The 20,588-nt window shown below is 39.1% G+C and overlaps 3 protein-coding genes across 3 annotated transcripts; all 3 read left to right on the top strand.

Annotated features, from left to right (window-relative positions):
* Positions 1 to 628: 628 nt before the first annotated feature.
* On the top strand, positions 629 to 3,899 carry LOC108673410 (divergent protein kinase domain 1A; the record flags this gene model as incomplete). Its single annotated transcript, XM_047884965.1, is given in 4 exon segments — positions 629 to 913; positions 1,200 to 1,838; positions 2,502 to 2,688; positions 2,761 to 3,899. Coding segments are annotated over 4 exon segments (1,119 nt in total), but the record flags the coding sequence as incomplete, so codon positions are not given.
* A 3,827-nt stretch (positions 3,900 to 7,726) lies between these two features.
* Positions 7,727 to 9,316, top strand: LOC108673408. Its single transcript, XM_018161233.2, has 3 exons — positions 7,727 to 8,028; positions 8,141 to 8,828; positions 8,930 to 9,316. Exons 1-3 carry the CDS (start codon positions 7,942 to 7,944, stop codon positions 9,313 to 9,315), a joined length of 1,161 nt encoding a protein of 386 aa, XP_018016722.2. The 5' UTR covers positions 7,727 to 7,941; the 3' UTR covers position 9,316.
* Positions 9,317 to 12,176: 2,860 nt separating this feature from the next.
* Positions 12,177 to 18,739, top strand: LOC108673409 (NADH-quinone oxidoreductase subunit B). The gene is made up of 4 exons (XM_018161234.2): positions 12,177 to 12,478; positions 16,385 to 16,599; positions 16,977 to 17,179; positions 17,940 to 18,739. The coding sequence occupies exons 1-4, from the start codon at positions 12,466 to 12,468 to the stop codon at positions 18,148 to 18,150; spliced, it is 642 nt and encodes a 213-aa protein (XP_018016723.1). The 5' UTR covers positions 12,177 to 12,465; the 3' UTR covers positions 18,151 to 18,739.
* Positions 18,740 to 20,588: the final 1,849 nt, after the last annotated feature.

Here is a 20,588-nt window from a genome sequence, read left to right as displayed (position 1 = left end):
CCGATTTTTCGCAGATTTTAGGCATTTTTAGCGCGATTTTTGGGTCGGAAAAAAATCGGTTTTCCGATGCCGACCGCCAAAAATGGATTTCAGATTCGTAATCTACACCCCAAAAAACATATAATTCAAAAAAAAAACACCCTTTTTTTTGGATGTAGTTAATCTGCAATAATACCGTTTAGGCTAATAAGTTCTCATTAGCCATTACATCAAGTTTATCAAATTAGTTTGGAAAACAGAATTCTCAAAGATACTTTCTTTTTCAAGTAGATTTTACAAAATTTTCCTATCTAAGTTTTGGTGTTATAAGTTGTATATGTTAATGAATATTGCATTTCTCTGCTCATTTATTTCTCTGCACATGCACATCCACTCTCTGCAATAACATAATGTTATTACAGTTATTTACTATTCTATTTTCTGTAGCATTTCTATTTTTAAAATTCAAAATGAAAAACCAGGCAGAAGCCTGATGAATTAGACAAAAAAGTCACCCATGAAATGGACATTTTTACCTGTAATTTTTTGGAAAATTATCATATGTGTAGTATTCAATATTGGTTTATAATAATGTTATGTTTAAATGTTTTTTATTATTAAGTTGAACTACCTGATCATTCTTTTTCAGTGCCAAGATATCAAGGAGAATGGGCTGGACAACAATTATATTCTCACTAATGGCACCAATGCTAAACATGTGAATTTGTGCCATGAACTATGCAGCTCTGATATCAGCTCAAGGATTGAGTGTCATGGGCCACAACTATCAAAAGCTGCAGTCTTCACTCTGTTATTGCATAAGAAGAATAGAAAAAATCCAACTACTCCTGTTTTGCATCATCTTTCCTGGCCAAGAATTGTAATCAAGTCATCTGCTTCTAATTCTTTTCAGGAAATTGGGGGAAGTGATCAAGTAAGTATTGCTCTTATTAGTTTATTATGATTTTCTTCATTCCTTAGCCTCTTAAAAACGCAAAATTTAATCATTTGAAATCCTCAAAATCATGTTATGATTGAAAGTTTTCTACTTTGACCAACTGAAATCTCATTTAAGAGCTAACAAACCCTTAAAAAATTTTGGGTTAATAAAATTGTACATTTCAATTTTGATTTAGGTATGTATATAAATCTGTTTATTAAGATATACTTTGTGATATTTGCTTCAAATTTTCTTTATTAACATGATTAGTGTCCTACAGATGTATTGGCAGACTACTGACCAACCACTACCCTCAAGAGAAGATCTGATGCATGAAGTGTTGAATTATGTACAACAATCTATCAGTGTAGAAGAGATGGATCCTTTAGTAACATCATTACTTCAGCAAGTACCTTTGTTCACCAGCAATAATAAATTAAACTCTAGATTAGCTCATAAATACTTATGGACATTGATAAAAGACAGGGAATTTCTCATGACCCTAGCATTAGAAGACTTGAATATTTTTCCTAGACTTCTGGGAACATGTGGGGATTTTTATGGTGTGGAACATGTCAACACTCTCAAAGAATCTTTTATAACACCTTTTTCCTTGTCAAGAGATGAAAGACTTTCTAAAGCAATCCACATCATACAATTTATAGAAAAATTACACTCAATTTGGAGAGAACCTCTGCATCTCTGTGATGTAAAAATGACTCATTTTGGCTGGAATTCTGTAGGCATTGTGAAGTTTGTGGACGTTGATACAGTTATGCCTCACAGCTCTCTTATTGAGAGACTACAACTCGTCCCTAAATGTGAGTTTGATGAAGACTGTGCATTCTTTGACTGTGCTGCCAAATGCAACTCTCATCTCGGCATCTGTGAGCCAAAACGCACTAACACTAATCTGCAGGTCAGAAACTACCTATTTGCTTTTTCCATGCATTTATTATTATAATGAGTAAACATATGTTTTTTGACATATTTGCTCATGGTCTGAAATGCTATAGAATATTTGCTAATTTTAAACTTAGTTCCTGTTTGTTTTCTTAAAATTTAATTATTTTTAGCTACGTAAGCTATTCTGAATGGATACATAGTATTTTAGTATCCTGATACCAGATAATAATTACATTAATATTTGCAGGTAATATCATTCTATCACCAATATTCTGATGAGAGGTGATCTGTGTTTTCTTGATTGCCCTTTTGTTTGTGTGCAAAAATGCTACACAATTTATCCTAGCCTTTAATAAAGTATTGAAATAATACCGTAACTCAATTTCCCTAAAAATCATGTACCATATATGTGAAAAATACTTATTAATTTTAAAATTCCTATTTCTACCATATCATAACTTCCTTACCATTTTCAAATAATTGTATCCAGAACATTGTAGAAAGATTCATAATTATTTCTTCAAGTCTATCTACTCATTATTTATCTTATTGATAACAACTAGAAGCCATTTTTTTAAATTTTATTTATGGAAATAATCCTGGGTTTTTCTAGCTGGTAGCAGTTGTACTCATATCTCTCACTTAAATAATTCTAAAATTTTGTCCATATTTTCAGGTGGTGTGCAAGAAAATATTCCTGGGTGAAACAGTTAGTGGAGTGCAGCTGCAAGGTCTGCTGCAGTTGAACAATGAATTGGAAAAAGATGATTCCCTGAGGGAAGCCATTACCATGTGCATCACCAGCCCTGACATGACGACCCAGTCTCTTTTGCACGCTCTACACAAAGCACAGGACGTGCATGGTTTTTAACATATTTTTGACAGTAATTTTTTTGTACCTTTGTTATCTGTACACAAAGCACAGGACGTGCATGGTTTTTAACATATTTTTGACAGTGATTTTTTTGTACCTTTGTTCTCTTAACACAAAGCACAGGACGTGCATGGTTTTTAACATATTTTTGACAGTGTTTTTTTTTTGTACCTTTGCTCTCTTTACGCAGATTGCACAGATTTGTTCTCTTTATTTTAAATTCCATACCATTGGTCTTCCAGCCTTCTTTTTTTTGTACTCATCTTTTGAAATTGAAAATATCTTCCAAATCATCACTTGAATTATTTATTGTCATCAATACGTACTCATCATCACAGAGATGCATCATCATCAGATCCAGAGATGCAGAAGTTTATAGAAATACTTCCTTGACTGATATTTGTGTTGATAATCTATTACATAATTTGATTTATGTTATTGTAAAGCAATGCATTATAATGTCTTTCTTATATGGGGCCTTGTGAAGCGTTCCAAAGAACAATGTGAAACCTGTATTTTACAAGTCTTAGATTATTGGGTAATGATCATAGTGTTAATAACTTGCAAATAATTGGTTCCTTTATTCTATCTAAGTTATACTGTTTGGAACTGGTTCTTATTGAGCTGTTCTGAGCTTACTCGTCTGTCTAATATTTTATAAATTTTCTTCTCTTTGCTTGTAATTAAAATAAATTGAAATGATTGAAGGATAAACTCTTTTTCTTCATAGTCATCGATATTTTAAATGATTAATTTGTACCTGAATATCCACATACCAATCTATTTGTTTGAACTTGTATTGTACCTCGAAACCTGATATATTTGTATCAGTATATGATATCCATTGCTCATTAATTTGTTAACCTCTAGTCTCATTCATATAATAGTTTGTACTTTTGTGTTGTTTTGAATTCAGGTGGGTGGGGACTTTCTGTTATATTTATTTATGAATCTCTGTTAAATTTAGATCATGCCATTTTTTTTCCATTAATGGGTCTGTTTATTTTAATTTTTCTTGAACCATTCATGTAATTCTACTCGGGTCAATACGTGACCTGAAGACAATTTCTATTTTTATGATTTTCTATTTTTTATAGTATAGTACATTAGGATCAACGTTGATGAATGAGCCTGGTTTGGCCTGTTGCCGATTAATGGGATTTTCTTGACTTGTCTCGTGTAGATCTGACAACTACCCTTCTGACCAGATCTGACAACTACCCTTCTGACCAGATCTGACAACTACCCTCCTGACCAGATCTGACAACTACCCTCCTGACCAGATCTGACAACTACCCTCCTGACCAGATCTGACAACTACCCTCCTGACCAGATCTGACAATTACTGTACCCTTCTGACCAGATCTGACAACTACCCTCCTGACCAGATCTGACAATTACCGTACCCTTCTGACCAGATCTGACAATTACCCTTCTGACCATATCTGACAACTACCCTCCTGACCAGATCTGACAACTACCCTTCTGACCAGATCTGACAACTACCCTTCTGAACAGATCTGACAACTATCCTTCTGACCAGATCTGGCAACTACCCTTCTGACCAGATCTGACAACTACCCTTCTGACCAGATCTGACAACTACCCTTCTGACCAGATTTATCCAAAACTGAGGTTGCTGTGCGTAGCATACCTAATGTTATTTCTCTCAAGAATGTTCATTAATTCCAATTATATCTCACAATTGTGCCCCAGAAATTATTATAGTCTTGGATGCACCTAAAACATTCGATAAAATTTACATTCCGTTACTTGAAGACATTTTGTTGCAGAGCGTAATCATCATAAGACCAAACCTTGTATGCTTCTAGAAACATACACAATACTTAATTAGAATTATGCTATTATTGTAATTAGTTTGTAAATGCTAATAAGGATAGCAGATGTTTTATATACACCTGTCAACTGGTATAAAAACCTCATCAGGTGATGAACATGCCGTTATGTTTTAGGTTTTTATAATTGTTTTAGAATTCTTGTTTCGTGCTCATAGATCTCATTTGAACGTGGATGATGATTGGGAAGTTCACCTTTCGCCTCAACCTGACTGAGGGCCTATGAATCTCATACAGGATCTGATCTGACTACAATCAAAAATAAACTTGCCTCAACTGATTAGTGAGCCGCATTACCGAGCTGATTTATATTTCATATGAAAAATGTTGATCGTTGTTTATACAGCCGTATTAGACGAAGGGGGAGGTAATATCGCAATTATTTTTCACCTTATAATACTTCATGCATGCAGCAAAGGTATATATATATGTTACCTGTCAGCAAGTTCATCTTATTTGATGTCTGATTACTTTTACATTTTTTGGGCGCAAAAGCAATCTCTTTACATAATTTCTAATTATTTGGTTGTGTTCCTTGAAACACGTTGTGATGTTATTTGCTGCAACTGCTTTGATAATTTGGAATCTCATTCCATTGTACTTTGAGTACATTAATGGCTCCCGAAGCTGTGATTGAATCTCGAGTTTGTTCATTGTGGTGTGTAAGTTAGCTTAAATGTAGAATAGCTCGTGTATTTTAATTTGTAATTTGCTTCTAAACTGGAATTAATAAATCAGTGGTTCATCAACAAAGTAATGATTGTTATTCATTGTTATCGTTAACGATCGTAAATTTTTCACGATGTACTGTTTGTTCAGAAAAGCTTTCAATCTGGACTCAATAGTTATTTTTCATTATTATATATCTTTGTTGAAAAGTTTCAGGCCAGTTTTTTCAATTGATACCGTAAATATATGTATTTATTAATTTTGGCTTAGCCAACTGCGCCTCTCACAAGAAACTATTTAATTTTTGTGAAACGTAGCTTTTGGATGTCTATTAGTATGCGCGGACGGTGCGATTAATCTCTAAAAATTATTTATTACTGTACAAAATTGCTGTGTAATTTGAGAATTTCTTTTTTCAGAATGTATCGAAATGTAAAAATTAGCTATAATTTCTAACTTTTTAGTGTATCTTGTAGAAATGAGCATTTGCGTGAATGTTGTACTCGTAGTCACGTCCTGTACTAGGCCTGGGCCATGCCTTCAAAACTGGTTAAGTGAACGTAAGTACTTACGCTCTATTTTCTTGTCTATGATTAAGTGAACGTAAGTACTTACGCTCTATTTTCTTGTCTATGATTGGTGGATACTTTCAAAGCTCGCTAAGTGAACGTTAGTACTTACGCTCTATTTTCTTGTCTATGATTGGTGGATTTTGCTTGAAAGACCGTCAATGATCGGCTGCTGAACTTACGATCTCTTAACTTTTTTTGAAAGTATAGGCCCAGTATGGCATCTCCAGACCCCATACAATGTCTACCTGTCCACTCGGTTTGAGCAGCTCACCTACAGCCAGTTTCGCAGCACAGCTGTATTGATCCCAAGCCCATTGCACTTGCTTATTTACCAGTATGGCATCTCCAGACCTATACAATGTCTACCTGTCCACTCGGTTTGAGCAGCTCACCTACAGCTAGCTTAGCAGCACAGCAGTCTTGATCCTGGGCCTCATATGCTTGCTTATTTATCTGCTCTTGTCTGAGTGAACTTTATGTTGTAGCGGTTCTTTTACTCTGCTTAAATATTACACCAAGGGGAACAAGATACACAATTAAAAAGATGCACATGACACTCAAACAAAATTAAATAAAACATGACATACATTAAGGTACAATGTGAATGAATGATTCTACTGTATAATATAGCTCATATTCTGCGGCCCTCTTCAACGTTCACGGAGACGTGGAGCAGCCGAACGAGCGATACGTGACTTAGCAGGCTTGGCCTGGCAGAAGTCGGGGTGTTAATTCTTGAAGTTTATTCATAGTCAATAAGTTAATACATTTGTTTTGTGCCTCGACTCTTGTCCATTTTCCTTACAATTTAGTGCATTTACACTCCATTCTTGACCAATATTTTAATTTTTGGTTCGTTTATGTATATCAGACACGCTTGAGATTAGTAAATTTACTTATTGTTTGTAAGGTCGACCTTATTTATCTTGCAAATGAAGATGAAAAGAGACTGTTTTTTTACAGGTGTAAAAGTTTGGATAATTGCCAATTTTCTTTATGGATTGCCCTGTGGATTAGATTGTGTTCAAAATTAAACGAGGTTGATGTTTTTTCCCTTGATTTTATGCTACTCGTACATATATAAAATTTTTCGGCATAGACTCGCGGTAGAGAAAAAATTGAGCGTTCATTGCTGCATGATGGAGGGGAGGGGTGTAGTGAGGGAACATATCTGCAGTGGATTCTGACCGACTTAAAATGGGGACAGGAATACGAAGTAAGTAATATTTGTATTTGCAGCCTAATTTCGAAAATAAGTTGCACGGTAGAAGTTTCATTTTCCTTCTTGTGTGGCCCAAATAAAAAATTTAAATAAGTATTATAATAATGTTAAACTAAATTGCACATTTTGTCTCTCATTTCAAGAATTTTTTCATTCCTATTAACTTCAGCAGCAAAAATTTTCCTTTCCTAACCCTCCGCCAAGAAAACGGCGTCTTGTGTAATAGAATAGAAGTGTCGGCACTGAAGAAATAGGCCCATGGCCTGCGGCCGTTGTAATGTAACAGCTCTTTAAATTAGTTTTATTTGATGAATATCCAGGGGTATGGTAGACATAATATCTATTCCGTGCCCGGTATTATATCTGTTGTTAACTCCGTCCGAACGGGGGCCTAGGGAACTACCACCCTAATGCCCACGGGTAATAGCTCTCATAAAAGACTCTCCTGGTTGGATCTTCGCTTCTTAATTATTTATACCAGATAATAATAAGAATGTGTTTTAATTCAATTTATTAAAATTTATGATCACTACTTTGTGAACATATAACAAACAACCATACAAAACTACTAACCTTCCTTCCCTTTACAGGTACCTACCTATAAACCGATTTTGCTTTGTGCTTTCTTTCGCTTACAGCATTACTAAATCATAATGTCTGATACCGGTACTCAAGATAAGCAGCTGACTGAGGCCAGTGCTATTTAGCAGGCCCCGACTGAGGCCAGTGCTATTCAGCAGGCCCTCACTGAGGCCAGTGCTATTCAGCAGGCCCCGCCTGAGGCCAGTGCTATTCAGCAGGCCCCGACTGAGGCCAGTGCTATTCAGCAGGCCCCGACTGAGGCCAGTGCTATTCAGCAGGCCCCGACTGAGGCCAGTGCTATTCAGCAGGCCCCAACTGAAGAGGCGAATCCGATCACTGCGATGCGCCAAGATGCTCTGAACAAGCTAGAGTTTGACGACTTCAAGGTGTATGGTGCACTGAAGACCGAACTCATCTCCGAAGAACAGGTGAGCATCATCTTATTGCACTATTAGATTAGGCTACTTAATATATAGGACTAATAAGGACTAGGGCCATTAGTTCATGTATTTATGATCTTTCCCCTGGGTTGTGTTACAGCCGGTTCACACGCTGCGCGTGACGATGAACCTTGCCAAGATAGAAGCCGCCAACAAGGTGTATGCCGAGTGGGTCAAAGCTGGCAAGCTCTACCCGCCTCCCGAGGTGATGAGCGTCTACGACGTTCTTGGAGAGCTGCCCAACTACGACGCTGTCGCAGGCAGCGAGGCAGCACTTGATCGTGCTGTCACTTTTAAAATGTCAATACATCCTAAATGTGTTGTGTTGTCTAAGGACGTTAAGAATAATGTGAAATGTAATCCTTATGTTGCTAAAACTAAGCGCAAGGCCGAAGACGAAGCCGGCCCTTCACCAAAGAAGGTGCCGCCCTTCGTTAAGAAGGCCAAGATTGCTGCGCATGCCGAACCGGAGGTAGAGGAGTCCACTGATACTCCAGTACCTCCGGAACGCCCAACAACGCCTGCGCCCCCAGCGCCCGTCGAGTCAGAGCTAACGCAGCTCCTCGATGTGCTCAAATCCCTTTCCCCAACCGCGCTTGCTGCTGTACGTGCTGCCGTAGCTCCTGAGCTACCCACAGCAGCTAGTACAGCCCCCGTTGCTGGCGGCACCTCTATTGGGGAGCCCACCCTTGCGCCGCAGCAGATCAGTCCTCCAGCGGCACAGCCCTCCGACCCCGACCTTAGACCCGACCCTAACCTGTCTGGTCGCTACAGGTTGGGTAAGGACAGTACTCGCCACAGCAGATCAGTCCTCCAGCGGCACAGCCCTCCGACCCCGACCTTAGACCCGACCCTAACCTGTCTGGTCGCTACAGGTTGGGTAAGGAAGGTACTGTGCTACCAGAGGGAGTGACTACTCTGCACGAGATTATTGCCTCTACATCGACGAAGCAGACTAACGATGCACTAGAGTTAGCCTTCACGATGTTAAATGACGCGCGCGTATTGAGTGTGGCCCCTGATTACCATGCTGTAGGCCCTCCCAACCCCCTCATGCCTGATACTATTGTCTTCCGACAAACGGAACACTTCACGCAGTATCAGGATGATAACATTGTGATGGGTGTTGAGGAGAGAGACTACGACACCGTGGTCGCGTGCACTGCCCACAACCAGCACGTGACCATAAATGTTGTCCAACCGGCCGAGATGATTGGCGAGGGTATTACGGTACCAACTGACTGCTATTTTATGATGCAGCCAGACGACAGGTGATGCGTATGTCAAATGTCTATGCGTGCAGGCAGCAAGGCGATTTCGTCCGGCTGCAGCAGGCTGTCAGCCTCCTGTGTCATATTGACGATACGACACTATACTACTTGAAGCTGTGGCTCTATGCCCTTGGCGATCTGACTGCTGATGCAGTCTGTCAAGCCACGGGCTTTGTTAAAGCTACAGCTCTCGTAGCCCAACAACCAGCAACAGTCCTGGTACAAGGCGCCCCTCAGCAGCAAGCTGATGTGGATAACGCCGTAGCCTGGATTGAGCAGATGAAGTCAGGCGCCATTAATGGTGTCTACCTCGGTAGGGAGCTGGGCATGCGGCACGCTGTGATTGACGCCCTAGGTAGTGCGAACTATCCGGCGTATCATATCACGATCACTGACCAACAACAGGCACCTGCTTTGCCTATAGTGTACCACCCGGTAACAGAAGACGTTGCCTTTGCGAACGCCCCAAATCGCGTTCACTCATCGTACACTGTTGATAGGTCTTTGACCCCGAATAACGGGAACAATGAGGACTGGCCAGCCGCTATGCCTCCTGGTTCCGAGATTATTCAGCTATCCAATGTGATAGCACGTAGGCAGGGGGAGCTGGAGGCATGGCTTTGCGGTTACGAGATAGCCGTTAGAATGCTCCAGCACCGCCACATCGAGAACGCAGGTCTAGCTGCCCAGTGGACGCTATTCCCTGGGTTCAGTTATTATGATGTGCTAGCCCTCCCTACACCCAGACTGTCACACAGGGTGTTGGCACCGTTCAGCTACACTGAATTGCCAACAACCAACAGTCCTGATTCTCGCGCACTGATCACTAATCAGTACGCACAAACCGCGGCACCACATCTGAACATTGGCCGGATGTACGCATACGGTGAGGCCAACGCTTTGCAGGCGATGAATGTCAACGGCAACGTGGTTCATCTGCTGCCTGTAGATAGACAGCCTCTCCGGAACGTATACCTGCTGGACACAGCGAACCTACTGTTCAAGAGTGCCCGGAATCAGGCTGCTAAAGACGTCATGTTGGAAGTAGCTGCGCGAGTGATGGATGGTATCTTTAAGGTACCACTGCCTCGCAGGTCAGAGCGTGTGCTCTGGCGATTCCCGCGACAGCCACACGGCCAACGCGCCCACTTCGATGCGTGGGGTACTGAAATACCTCACCTTACGAGAGGTGGGTGCTTGCTTAACCTGATGTCTAAGATACCAGCCTCCATGGGTATCCCTTGGACTGGTACTCGCGTGTGCTACAAGAGCTCAGCCCTTCTGGCGGGGAACCAGATTCAAGCTTTCTCTAGCCGTAGGCAGGTTGAAGGAATCTTTCAGTACCTGTACACACACAGTTTCTCGGAAGCTATCTACCTATGCGCCGTCATTCTTGACGAAGCATTCACACCAGCTGTGCAGCGCACTACGGGATCGTGGCCGATCTCCAAAGCTGACAGCGAGGGAAACGTGCCATTTGTGCCCCAACCACAGAATGTGATGGTGGGAGGGGCACTTGACTATGAGTTCAGCTGTGCCCTGGTCCGCATTGACCTTGCGCAGGCAGCCTTTAACTTCCCGATTTTCAATATACCTGTAGCCGCTCGTGCCGCAAACCGCATAGCGATAGACAGGTTCGGAATGCCTGGTGATAACGCTATATATCACTGGACTTACGGTCACACTCGCGTCGTCGCTGACGCGAAACAAGATCTCTTGGCTGTAGAACATGCCCCCATGCCTGCATACCTTATAAGCAAAAACTATTAACCCCTCTGTTATCATGGCTTATTCTTTTTAAAAGAACTCATTATGTATCACTTTACCCGAGTTCTGAATTCTTCCCTGGAGAACAAGCGACTGAACCGCTTACCTAACTTTTTACTGGCTAAAAAATGCAATATTTTCTAGGCTTAACATGATTTTACTTTGTTTTATCTAGAATTAGTGGGGAATTGCAGACATTAGAATTAGCAGAATATCTTGAAATTTGCCCGGATATTATGTTTCGATAACTGTTTTCCAGAGATGCTAACCTGCATATGGAATAGAAGTGTCGGCGTTGAAGAAATAGGCCCATGGCCTGTTGCCGATTCTTGAACTTTTCGTGACTTGATTCACAAGGGATCCGGCCTTTGTAACCCGATCTTTCCATAGCTGACGATTGCTTGAGATAGCTGCTGGACTTATTGCCTGGTCCGTAATTTGCTAGGCATTTTAAGACTGAACATATGCTCCTGCATAGCTTCGTCTAGTCTTATTGCCTGGTCCGTAATTTGCTAGGCATTTTAAGACTGAACATATGCTCCTGCATAGCTTCGTCTAGTCTGTTTTTGAAGATGTTCATACTCGGCGCTTCAACGATGCTATCAGGGAGGCTGTTCCACATGTCGGTGACTCGAAGCGAGAAGAAATGTTGTCGCATGGATGTGTTCCAACGCTGTTTTTTTAGTTTATAGCCGTGGCCCCTGGTGTTGGTTCTTGTTTCAAATTCTAGTAATCCTTCTGGGACCTTGTATAAGCCATGAGTATATTTGTATACTTCAATGAGGTCCCCACGCAGACGTCGATGAAAATAGAATGGAATGAAACAATTTTTTTAGTTCTACAGAAATTTTGGGTTAGTTTAATTATTAGTCCATCATCCCGTAAATTTCCAATATATTGACCAGCAATTTGTCATCAATGCAGAATGTACCGAGGCTTGGGTGAGTTGATTTACTGTAAATGGTTGAAATTTTGGTAAATAATGAATAGTACAGATTTTTAATGTCCCTCCCTCGTAATTAGGTAATGATCTAATTGGTTATTCACTCGCTGTACCCAAGTGTTCTAACTGTGCTTACAATTTCCGCTCATTGGCAGGATGGGGATGATGTCTGAATAAATTCGTTATTTTCCTTTACTTTTTGAAAAGTTTTGGAGGGATAAGGATAAGTATGCAAGTTTTTAAAACCGATATCCGAGTTTGCCAATCCATCGAAACAATCCATCATCGTGAGCAAGATTTTCGCGTAAAAAGGAGCCATTGATATGCTGAGAATAAAAGAACTGAAAATACGGAAAAGTCTGTCTCCAACTATACTGACTAGAACATGACCACGCTTAAAAGATGATCAACACCGTACAGCTGCTCTGAGATTATTCTTCAAGTATGGCTCTCTCTGGTAAGTTATTTGAAAAAATGGTTGAAAATGCACCTCAGAATTGATTATTATGGGCTCAAAATTGCATTTTGTTGCTTTCTAAATTTGACCAAATCGAAGCGATTTGCTAAATTTATCAAAACACTTTTAGAAATTAACCGACAATCTATTGGTGTTAGTTAATAAATCAGATCTATGTCAATTGTTATGATTTCATCTTGCTAGGTAGAAAATTTGGTTGATGCCACTTGAAAATTTACATTAACTAGGTACCTGTGTGAGTTAAGCTATGTCCATACTCTACAAGATACCAACCATACGCTGATACACATAAGGCAAACGCGGTATATTCCGACATTGTGGGTAATTCTGACACTTCTCAACTTTTTTCCTTTATAGCCTATTAAGCTTTGTCTTAGTTCCACGCATTCATTGATAATTGAAATAGTGACGTCATACTATTGCCAATACACTAGGTCTGGGCCATCTGGCAGGAAAACGTTGAGATCCAGAGAGCATAGTGGCAAAGCAGAGAGTTTTTTAGACTCTCCCTCAAGTTCATTTGTGCGTCCTATAAGTAGACCAGTAAAGTATCCTGGATACCAGCAGTATCATACATAAGAAATTGATTTAAATCTTGGGTAAATGAGGAAATTAAAAATGAACTGATTCTAAAAAATCTGTGGTTTGCCACTATGCCAGAGAGAGACAGTGCGCAATGCGCATCACCCAGTGAGAACATCAAAAAACATGTCAAGGTATTATTGCAGATTAACTACATCCAAAAAAAAGGGTGTTTTTTTTTTAATTATATGTTTTTTGGGGTGTAGATTACGAATCTGAAATCCATTTGTGGCGGTCGGCATCGGAAAACCGATTTTTTTCCGATTTTTCCGATGCCGACCGCCAAAAATGGATTTCAGATTCGTAATCTACACCCCAAAAAACATATAATTAAAAAAAAAACACCCTTTTTTTTGGATGTAGTTAATCTGCAATAATACCCATGTCAAAGTTTTTAGTTGACCTTGCTCTACCAAATAGTGATAAACTGTTTGTGTAGAAGGAATATTATGGTTTGAGACTTTTAAATAAGTCTGTGAATATATTAGGAATCCTTCAAGTATACTTATATTTGCTGATTTCAAGTGGTCCTAAATAAACTAATAGATAATTAAGTTAAGAGACAGTTTTAGACACATAAAAACTAATTCTGACACAACATGGAATTAGGCACACACAGCTTGTTCCGAGGAGGCGAGGACCAAGCTGTGTGCAAAGGACCAAGCTGTGTGCAAAAGTAAAAATATTCTTTATTAAAAGCTTGATAGCTCTTAATTAAAAACCTAATTATGTAATCTTCTAATTCCGAGCTGTGTTGTATTCTAATTTCCAATACAGCTCACACAGCAATAGGAATGTGATCACAAGAGGGTTGGAATTACGAATTAGTAGAGTTTGAAGTGCAGCCGGAATTAGTCTCACAAAATGCCAAATTTAGACAAACACAGTGTCACATCGGGTCAGAATATATGGATTTGGTAGGTTTGCATTCTAAAGACTTTTAAATAAATATGGCAACAGTTTGTGTCTTTGTGACGTTTCATTGTTACTGGCGCGTAGTGCAGTGTTTTGAGAGTGACATGAAGCAAACAGAACTCAAGTTGCACATATGGTGATTTTTTTATAGCCATTCATTTTTTGTTACGTCCTTAATGTGTCGGAATATACCGCGTTTACCAATTACCCTAGTGACAAACCAGAGATTTTTAGAATCAGTTCATTTTTAATTTCTTCATTTACTAAAGGTTTAAACCAATTTCTTATGTATGGTGAAGCTGATATCCATGATACTTTACTGGTCTACTTACAAGAGTTAAAAATGAATTTGAGGAAGAGTCTAAAAGTGCTCTGCTTTACCAGGATTAGAATTTTCCAACTTGTTTCTGAAATCTCGCAGCTTCAACATAACAAATTTTGGATACATTTCAAATCTTGCTGTCTGATCGTTCAGTTTTGTTAACAATTATATAAGAGGTAATTCATCTTGCAGAAATCTTGCAGTTCTGGAAATGGTTTGAAAGCTCTCTAGTTGCGGCCCTAAGGTTAGAAGTTTTCTATGCTTGTGCTTTGCCACTATATACAATAGTCATTGAATAATAAATTTTCAGTGAAAACCTTCAACTTTGCTGGAATTGTAGTTTTGTCAATAGTCCAAGACTGTAAAGCGTGGCACAACATAGGTCAAGGAGGCCGATTTCATGCACCAACAACGCCAAGGTGCAAGCATTGAAAACCTCTTCCTTTAGGGCCCTGACTAGCGCTTTTCCGACATTTCCGGAACCACAAGATTCTTATTCTACCTCCTATTCAATTGCTAACAAAAGTGCATGATTGGGCCGCAAGTTTCCAAATGTGTTGAAAATTTGTCACAACAGAGCCATAAGATTTCAGAAACAAGGAGGAAAATTTCAATCTTGCCAAGGTGGATGCCACTGGGCACCAGTTGCCAATTATGCTTCTCCATAAATTGCGATTCACAATTGATATGATATGGCCAATGTGCCATATTGATCAACACGGTATGCTCAGAACTATGCGTCGTTGAGTGTAGTTATGATGGCTGTTATAAATATATAGTTGTAGTTGAGTGTAGTTATGATGGCTGTTATATGGCACAGCATAAGCACTCACAGCCACCTGAACTACACATTGCAGTGCGCAGTGCTGATGGCTGTGAGAGTGTATATTTGAGCACCAAAGCATACATGACATACCCAGGATGGTGAGGTTTTCCATGGATTAATCTGGCCTACACAAGGCTCTGAGCACTTGGCCTGACATGGGCCTTGGCATGCATAAGGAAAAATTGGTGCTCTTGGCATACGTGCCTGGTGTACATCAGGAAAAATGTCATGCGCCAAGCGTATCTTCTAGCGCTACAAGCACAGGGCATAGCTTGGTTAAACTAGTATAAGGTTAACCCATGAGAAGCTCATTTTTGCAGATGTAGTTTGTTGTTTGCCTGTGAGTCTGTGACATCACTGATCTCAGTGACGTCTCAGGCATTAACCAATCATCAAAATGCAATCAAACCAGACAACCAATCTGTCATAGGAATGATGAGATTGTTTACTTTTCTTTTTCTTGGTCACGTAACAAGAAAACTGAACTGAACGATGAAAATCGTTGTCACAGTGGCATTCTAAATGCTATGTAAATGACCATATACCTAAGTAAATAATGAGCTTGGTGGCCAAAATAGGAACGCACGCCCTGCAAAAGGAACAGGACGCCCTGGACAAGAGCACTATGGCGCAGCAGCACCCAAATCACTGCCATTTCCTTAACAATTTGCACTCTTGGAGTGCCCTCAAATTGCACCCCTTTGCCCTTAGCACCCCTCAAATTGCTCCACTTTGCCCTTTGCTCCAACATGAATTGAACACGTATGACTGCTCCTTGAGTATTAAGCAGTATTTTTCACTTTCATTATCATATTGTTAGTAATGTTTGTATTTGTATGTAAATATAAATTGAACAACTTGCAATAATTTATCATGAGTTACTGAAGTAAAGTTTTCAAACTTGAGAACAAGAGTGTTTTCATCTTTGCTATGCATTCTGACATCCCATAGATTTACAGTTCTATTAATTATTTAAATAAATATTTGAATAAGGACTAATTAAATGAAAAATTCTCATTTTCCTATTTATATGTTAATTGATTAACCATTGAAATAAAAATTTTCTATTGATTGCTGTAAGTTATAAATTGTTCATGAAATTATAGTCAAAACTGTTATCAATAAGACACGATTTGATTTTAAGTATGGAACACAAATGTGTAGTAATGAAAATAACCCATCAGGATTAATATTACTGGTATCACTTTTTTCTAACAAATCCATATTTGAAATTTTCTAGTGTGGTCACGTCGGCTGCCTTCGCTGCTCCAAAGAGTCACGCCCGTCGTGACTACCATCAACACAACTACCACTTCAGGCAGCAACCAGCAAAGTAGTGTACCGTCCACCAGCCCTCAGGAAAAGTACAAGCCATATAGCCCTTTTCAAGAGACCTCTAGCCGGGCAGAATGGGCTGTAGCTCGTCTGGATGACTTGCTAAACTGGGGCAGGAAGGTGGGAAATTCTAGAGGTTTTAATCATTGTCTCGCTCTTGTCTTTTGATTCTAATATTAAAATAACATTTTTGCCTCACTCTTGTCTTTTGATTATAATATGAAAATAAAATTTTCTGACTACAATTTTTTCACTTTCACTTTGAAGTACACTTTGGTGCACCTCACAGATGCTCTATGCAAGATCATGAGTGTCTGAATGAAAAGAAATTACGACTCAACTTGTGTTAGTGCCTGAATGAAGAGAAATTACGACTCAACTTCTGTTTACAATTTTGCTATGCATTCTGCCATACACGCGAGCTTACATTATACATTAATAGTCATATAACCACATAGTCATATAGTCATATAACCACATGTAAATGTCATTTGCAGGGTTCACTGTGGCCTCTGACGTTTGGCTTGGCCTGCTGTGCTGTAGAAATGATGCAGTGCGCCGCTGCGCGCTACGACATCGACAGGCTGGGCATTGTATTCCGTGCGTCGCCGCGTCAAGCTGACGTGCTCATCGTCGCTGGAACTCTTACCAATAAAATGGCTCCTGCGCTCAGGAAGGTCTATGATCAGGTTAGTGCAAGGATTTATTTCATTATTCTGCTTAGATGTTGCATCACGAAAGATATTATTCAATACACTTTAATTGAAAGATATAAAAAAGGCAGAGGTCACTAGGTATCTATATTAGGATAATAATTTGGATGAGTTAGTGAATAGAACTCAGCTAACATAGAACATAGTGAAGACTATTAGGTACAAGAAATGATTTCGTGTATCAATCTGTTCTTTTCACATGCATGCGTAGTCATGAAATGTGACGACCGAATACAAAGTTTTGTCTGCTAAGGTTCCTCTTAATTGCTTTTTGGGGACGGTGAAAGCGTCTAGTAAATTTTTTATACCTGTGACCATTACAAACTAAGTAGCTGCATGATTAAAGCGACTGACAATATCCTTTAGAAGTACCCAGCCTCAAAAATGCACCAAGTAATTCATCATGCCTCTGAACATTACGAACTTAGATGCTGCTAGTTTATAGCACCTAACAATATTTTCGAAGAAAATCCACATCATCAAAAATCCCAGTAGTGCCACTTGAAGTCCTAAAATCTCAAATTTCTCGAGGATGTCTCGGAAATATTTTTGTTTTCCAGATGCCATAAATTCACATCATCCAATATCTCGAGTCAGCAGTGCCACCTAAAGTCCTAAAATCTCGAAATTTTCTCGGATATATTGGAATTTTTTTTCCAGATGCCGGACCTACGTAGGGTGATATCGATGGGACACAACGTCCTAAAAATCTCGAATTTCTCTGTGATGTCTCACGAATTTTTGTTTTCGTTGGGTGATATCTATGGGCTCGTGCGCTAATGGAGGAGGTTACTACCACTACTCCTACTCGGTGGTGCGAGGCTGTGACCGCATCGTCCCCGTAGACTTGTACGTGCCAGGATGTCCTCCTACTGCAGAGGCTTTGCTTTATGCTCTTCTGCAGCTGCAGAGGAAAGTCAAAAATATGAAGAAGATTCAGATGTGGTACAGGAAGTAATCTTACTCTCGGAATTAAAAGAAAAACGCTAGAAACCTCTCCCCTACTACTACTTAAAAAAAATAGATAACTTGATAGATGAAGAAATCAGAATTGTCTTACTTTATAAAATAAATAGGTAAAGTGATAGCAGAAGAACCATGCTCTCATGTGACTAGTTTAGTTGAAAACTTGGTCTAGGAGGAAGGCAAAAAAAAACCTTGCAAGAGATATGTTCAAGTTTTTGGCACCGTCTATATTTTGTGAATCAAGTTTGCATGCAAAATGTATTCAGTTTGTTTTAAGTTGTCGATGAACAAGAAAAAATTACGAGTTTCATCGCTAAATGTGAATCAATGATAAAACGTGATATTGCTCACATTGGTTATATATAATACTAATTTAACAGAGATACAATAAATCCGTTTCGTTACGTTTATTATGGACTACTTGTCACGTACGTAATATTAACCATAAATTGTGAGAGCTCATTCATTATTTCCGTCGTATCAATGGAGGAGGGATGATGTAAAGTCGTTCGTGAAGGTTACCTAGTTTTTGGTCGACTTATTATGTTTTAAGTTGTAAATAATAAATATTACCTCGTTCAGTCTGTTACTTATTGACGATTCGTTTGATTGTTTCACTATTTCACATCCTTAGGGGTAAATTATCAGGTATAAGTTGCAAATAATATTTAAATATTCTCTCTCTAATAGTATATACTCCAAACTGCCTATAGAGTCTCAGATAATCATACACTAACAAAGGTTTGAATGTGGACACGCAGACCAATAATTAAAGAAAAAGTTTCTCTTGAAACAGAATTATTCAGTAATAATCATCCTACATTTTCTTATTTTCAGAGACTGAGATACAGAAATGACGTCAGCCTAATATTATGGCTAAATAATGAGCCCCCATCTATAATATCTTCCAAAAGTAACAAATTCGGTTCAATTATGACGTTAAATTCCCAGGCCATACTGCTGTGCAGCCGCAGTTGTAATTATTTATACGTGCATCCGCTACTAACCCCGCCTAATCGGATAGCATTATTAATTCTATTTTACATATAATTTCTGCATTAAAAGCGGCTGACTTGAAGGACAAACGAAATTATAGAAACGGCTGCCCAACTTTTGACTTGTCCAGCGGCCAAGATTGGTCAACTTAGTCAGATTATCTCTTGTAATAATTGCGTGCGAGATTTTAATAAACAAAAATTCCAATTGTCACGTATTCACGACTTAACAAATTTTTAGTACCACAAATTGAAACTTAACCATCACGCGCAAGCGAGTTTAATAAAATTAATGAGCTACAAGTAAGTAAATATTGTCTATGTAAATAAAGCCTACAACAAACAATTTCAAATTTGTTGCATGCTAACAAGCAATCTTCAGAATGTTGTCACAATCGTGCAGCCTAATTAATTACGTAAAATTTTCGTCCAAAATACTTGGACCTAATAATAATTGAAATTATTGTCGATATTCGATCACGATTCGGAATTAGGCTTAACTCCATGCGACAACATTTCTTCTCGCTTCGAGTCACCGACATGTGGAACAGCCTCCCTGATAGCATCGTTGACGCTCCGAGTATGAACATCTTCAAGAACAGACTAGACGAAGCTATGCAGGAGCATATGTTCAGTCTTAAAATGCCCAGCAAATTACGGACCAGGCAATAAGACTAGACGAAGCTATGCAGGAGCATATGTTCAGTCTTAAAATGCCTAGCAAATTACAGACCAGGCAATAAGTCCAGCAGCTATCTCAATCAATCGTCAGTTATGGAAAGATCGGGTTCCAAAGGTCGGATCCCTTGTGAATCAAGTCACGAAAAGTTCAAGAATCGCCCACAGGCCATGAGCCTTTTTTTCAGTGCCGACACTCCTATTTTATTCTAACTAAATGAACATTTCTTGAAAATTTGTAAACTATAAAGACGCTATCTCTTAACTGGCCTCGCAGCAATAGACACACTATTCGAGCTAGAATATCAGACGTTCTAAAATTTTATAAATTATTTAAAGTAAGTAAATATTAACACACTACTTGAAATATTTTGTACGGGCTAGACAAATTTGTAATGGAGTTTTTAAGAGTATACATATATCCTAAGCGGGAATGAGAAGATCAAAAATAATAGGTATAAAAAATTCATGGACAACTGTAATAATTGCGCAGGTGCATAAAACTAATAAGCAATGATCGGAAAACCTCAGTGCATTAATTTGATAAACTTTTGAACTTGGCCCTTTTGGAGGGCTAAACAGGGTCAAGATGCCCCACATAAGGGCAAAAAGTGCATCACTTTTTGAAAATAGTCCCACTCATTTCTCCGAGTGGATCCTGCAACATTGATACCTACTCATTCGAAGCGGGCCACTCTACCCATACGGTGCAATATAAAAACTTACTAATTGGTAATATGGCAAATAATATGAAAAG

Source organism: Hyalella azteca, unplaced genomic scaffold, assembly GCF_000764305.2.
Source record: "Hyalella azteca isolate HAZT.00-mixed unplaced genomic scaffold, Hazt_2.0.2 contig16638, whole genome shotgun sequence".
Taxonomy (NCBI): Eukaryota; Metazoa; Arthropoda; class Malacostraca; order Amphipoda; family Hyalellidae; genus Hyalella; species Hyalella azteca.
This window is presented reverse-complemented; position numbering and strand designations above follow the sequence as displayed.

Bases quoted from the DNA above. Each gene is read 5' to 3' on its own strand.
- LOC108673409 (XM_018161234.2), top strand. The intron at 16,600-16,976 runs GTGGGAAATTCT...TGTCATTTGCAG, and splicing joins TGCTAAACTGGGGCAGGAAG to GGTTCACTGTGGCCTCTGAC. The intron at 17,180-17,939 runs GATTTATTTCAT...GAATTTTTGTTT, and splicing joins TATGATCAGGTTAGTGCAAG to TCGTTGGGTGATATCTATGG.
- LOC108673408 (XM_018161233.2), top strand. From the start codon at position 7,942: ATGCGCCAAGATGCTCTGAACAAGCTAGAGTTTGACGACTTCAAGGTG. The intron at 8,029-8,140 runs GTGAGCATCATC...GTTGTGTTACAG, and splicing joins AACTCATCTCCGAAGAACAG to CCGGTTCACACGCTGCGCGT. The intron at 8,829-8,929 runs GTACTCGCCACA...TGGGTAAGGAAG, and splicing joins CTACAGGTTGGGTAAGGACA to GTACTGTGCTACCAGAGGGA.